Here is a 4,239-nt window from a genome sequence, read left to right on the forward strand (position 1 = left end):
ACTGATAGAGACTAGAACAGTGTTTTCCTGTGGTAAGGGGTGGGGGTGGGGTTATCTGTAAATAGGCACAAGTGTACTTTTCGACAGCAATGAAAATGTCTCGATGGCGCTGGTGGCTGCCTGGGTAGATACGTTGTAAAAGCCCATTGAGCTGATACACTTTAAAGGGTGCATTTTATTAAGTGTAAGCCATGCCTCATTATGGTGGTTGTTTTTTTAAATCCTGTTCTCCTATATTTAAAAGTGGCATGTCCAATAAAGACTTAATATCCAAAATATATGAAGAACTTATATAACTCAACACCAAAAAAAAAAAAAATCCAATTAAAAGATGGGCAGCAGGCATGAACAGACATTTCTCCAGAGAAGACATCCAGATCACCAACAGACACACGAAAAGATGTTCAACATCACTCATCATCAGGGAAATGCAAATCAAGACTACAATGACCTATCACCTCACTATTGCTAGAATGGCAACAATCAAAAACACAAGAAACAACAAGTGTTGGCAAGGATGTAGAGAAAAAAGAACCCCCTCGCATGTTTGATAGGAGTGTAAATTGGTGCAGCCAGTGTGAAAAACAGTATAGAGATTCCTCAAAAACTTAAAAATAGAACATATGACCCAATAATAGCACTCCTGTGTGTTTACCCAAAGAATATGAAAACACTTATTTGAAGGGTATATACACTCCTGTGTTTATTACAGGATTATCTACAATAACCAAGATATAGAGGCAGCCCAAATGCCCATCAATAGATGAGTGGGTAAAGGAGGTGTAGTATATATACACAATGGGATATTATTCAGCCATAAAAAATGAAATCTTGCCATTTGCAACAACATGGGTGGATCTAGAGGGTATAATGCAAAGCAAATAAGCCAGTCAGAGAAAGACAAATACCATATGATTTCATTCATGTTATAATTTAAGAAACAAAACAATCGAAGGGGGAAAAAAGAGGCAAACAAACAAAAAACCAAATTACAATAAACAACAACTCTTACCTATATAAAACGATGGTTGCCAGAAGGGAGATTGGTGGGAGGATGGGTGAAATAGGTGATGGGGATTAAGAGTGTACTTATCTTTTTGTTTGTTTGTTTTTGATTCGTTAGTTAACATACAATGAAGAACCGGTGATTCATCTCTTACATATGACACCCAGTGCTCGCTCCTCCCCAAGAGTGCGCTTCCTAATGCTCATCTACCTTTTAGTCCATCCCCACATCCCGACATGCTGGAAGGGACTCCAGCAACCCTCAGTTTGTTCTCTGTATTTGAATCTCTTATGCTTTGCTTCCCTCTCTGTTTTTATCTTATATTTCCTCCCTTCCTCTGTGTTCATCTGTTGAGTTTCTCAAATTACACATATGAATGAAATCATATAACATTCTCTGACTGACTTATTTCTCTTAGCATAATATGCTGTAGTTCCATCCTCATTGCTGCAAATGGCAAAATTTCATTATTTTCGATCACCAAGTACTATTCCAGTGTGTGTGTGTGTGTGTGTGTATGTGTGTGTGTGTGTGTGTGTGTGTGTGTGTATACACCACATCTTTTTTATCCATTCATCAGTCATTGGACATTTGGGCTCTTTCCATAATTTGACTACTGTTAATAGTGTTGCTATAAACATTGGGGTGCATGTGCCCCTTTGAATCAGCATTTTTGTATCCTTTGGATAAACAGCTAGTAGTGCAATTGCTGGGTCATAAGGTACCCTATTTTTTTTTGAGGAACCTCCATACCGTTTTCCAGAGTGGCTGTACAAATTTGCATTTCCACCGACAGCGCAAAAGTGTTCCCCTTTCTCTGCATCCTTACCAATATCTGTTGTTTCCTGAGTTGTTAATTTTAGCCATTCTGACAGGTGTGGGGTGGTTTCTCATTGTGGTTTTGATTTGTATTTGCCTGATGATGAGTGATGTTGAGCATCTTTCATGAACCTGTTAGCCAAAGTGTCTATCCATGTCTTCTGTCCATTTCTTCACTGGATTATTTGTTTTTTGGGGTGTTGAGTTTGATAAGTTCTTTGTAGATTTTGGATATTAACCTTTTATCAGATATGTCGTTTGCAAATATCTTCCCCCGTTCCATCAGTTGCCTTTTAGTTTTGTTGATTTTTTCCTTCGCTGTGCAGAAGGCTTTCATCTTGATGAGGTCCCAGTAGTTCATTTTTGCTTTTGTTTCCCTTGCCTCCCGAGACATGTCAGGTAAGTTGCTGCAGTCTAGACCAAAGAGGTTGCTGCCTGGTTTCCTGTGTCACATTTAGGTCTTTCAGCCATTTTGAATTTGTTTTCGTGAAGAGTATCTTGATAAGCAATGAGTAATATATGGGATTCTTAAATCACTATACTTACTATACACTTGAAACTAATATAAAATTGTATATTAACTACACTGGAGTTAAAATAAAATGAAATAAATTCCTGTTCTCCTGTTTGAACCTTGAAGCAAAATTTCAAATATCTTTTATTAGAGAATATTTTTTTAAACAAAGGTTTTGCCTATTTTTTCAGAAGTATCTCAGAAAGACACAAGGTGGCGATGTTACTCCAAGAAAGTATATGTGTGCAGTCTTTAAATCGAGCCCCGTTTCACCTGACAAGTCTTCAGTCCTCAGAACAAGGTATTGTCCTCAATACTTTCTTATCCAGGTGCTTATCTAATATACTTATGAGTAACTGATTACATAATTATTGTCTACATTCAATAACTATGCCACAGATCTTTTTGAAAAAGCTGAAGAGCTTTTTAATAACATTTTTCCCTACTGTAGTCAACAATAGTCAAGGTGGTAAATAGTTCACAGCGAGTAAGATATTTTGTTACTGGGGAGATGTCCACTACAGCTTGTTACTCACATAGTGAACTGAGAAATTTGTCTTAACCTCTAGAAAGAGTTCATTTCCTAACAGTACTTCCCATTTGTAGTTCAGACATTCAGCCATTAGAGGGCAGTGCAGAAACATAATTTTGATCATTCATGAGGGATGTGGGAAAAGCCAATGGAATTCTTTGGAGGTTGGTCTGGGAGAACTGTTTTTGGTGTAGCAACCAAGTAGATCTTCTAGAAAAGGAGACTGTAACCAGAGAATTAGTAAGCACCAATAAACATTCATTCTATCAAATGTCAAGAATGTAAAGAAAATGAATACATTTCTGGAAACCATCTATTTGATTTGGAATTTTTTGTTTAAAACATTATTTCTCAGTAGCAAAGTAGTTCCTATTAATGAACCCTCCCGAAAAGAACTATAAACTCTGGACTCAGAAGTATCTGAAGACACAGGAAGGAAAAGAAAACAGGCAGCTTCTGGAGGGGAATTAATACTTAGGAGAAAAGAAGGCGCTTGGTGAATTTCTCATTTTTTGACTTTTATACCAATGACAGCCCCAAGTTTGTGTGGTGTGGTCGGTGGGCCCTCAGATAGTATCTCGTTTTACTGGCTATCAGAAGCAGAGTACAAAGTACCAGAGTAACTGGACAGTGAGGAGGAGGTGGCAAGAAAAAGAGACCCAGAGAAAGTCTACCCTCCAGCTCAGCCCTCAACCATGCTTCCACAAGGCAACTTCAAGCAGCTGAGGCTGAACACTAGTGCATCCCTGTGTTTCCCTGCTACTTGACAGTGCCTCTCTGTGCCGTGGGGAGGGGAGCGCCCGAGCCAATGTGATTCTAATGGGGACTGCTGTCTGTAATGCCTTGAGTTTGCCTACAAACCTCTCTGAGCTTCAGTTCCTCCTTGTAATGAAGGAAACTCTTCCTTTCTCATGGTTATTTTTGAGGACGAACAGAGAAAACTTGTGTGAAGTTCCTGGCACATAGGAGTTGAATAAGTGACTAATTCTCTTCCCAATTCTCTTTCTAGTTTACATGAATCCTTGTGACTGATTCTCAATTTCTGAGGTAAACTCTACTGGCAAGCCTCCAAATTGGCTGGAGAGTCTGGTCCTAAACCTTTATAAAAGATTGTGAGCTCACTTCTCACAAGCCTTTGTCGTCTGTCCCCGTCCCCCACCTTTTAAAATCCAGGTTTGAAGAATAAGCTCTCACATCTTTGCAGTGAGCACTGGCTTGCTAGGCTCCCCAAGAGAACCCCAGGTGGCCATAGCCCCCCCCGCAACAAACTGAGGTGTCAACTTCCCAAGCATATGTCAGCATTGCTTGCCCAATCTCAAACTTTGGCCTTTCTCACTTGCTCTTTACTCTTGACCTCTAGTCTTTATT

General features: G+C 39.3%; 1 protein-coding gene across 1 annotated transcript in view; it reads left to right on the forward strand.

Annotated features, from left to right (window-relative positions):
• The window catches only part of LOC115274988 (serine/arginine repetitive matrix protein 1-like), a 22,918-nt gene extending 18,941 nt beyond the window's left edge, over positions 1 to 3,977 (forward strand). The window contains exons 2-3 of the mRNA XM_029918564.1: positions 2,531 to 2,640; positions 3,881 to 3,977. Coding sequence (XP_029774424.1) covers positions 2,531 to 2,640; positions 3,881 to 3,899 — 129 coding nt within the window. The 3' untranslated portion in view covers positions 3,900 to 3,977. The remainder of the gene's footprint in view (positions 1 to 2,530; positions 2,641 to 3,880) is intronic.
• Positions 3,978 to 4,239: the final 262 nt, after the last annotated feature.

This window comes from Suricata suricatta, chromosome 2 (genome assembly GCF_006229205.1).
Source record: "Suricata suricatta isolate VVHF042 chromosome 2, meerkat_22Aug2017_6uvM2_HiC, whole genome shotgun sequence".
NCBI classification, from domain to species: domain Eukaryota; kingdom Metazoa; phylum Chordata; class Mammalia; order Carnivora; family Herpestidae; genus Suricata; species Suricata suricatta.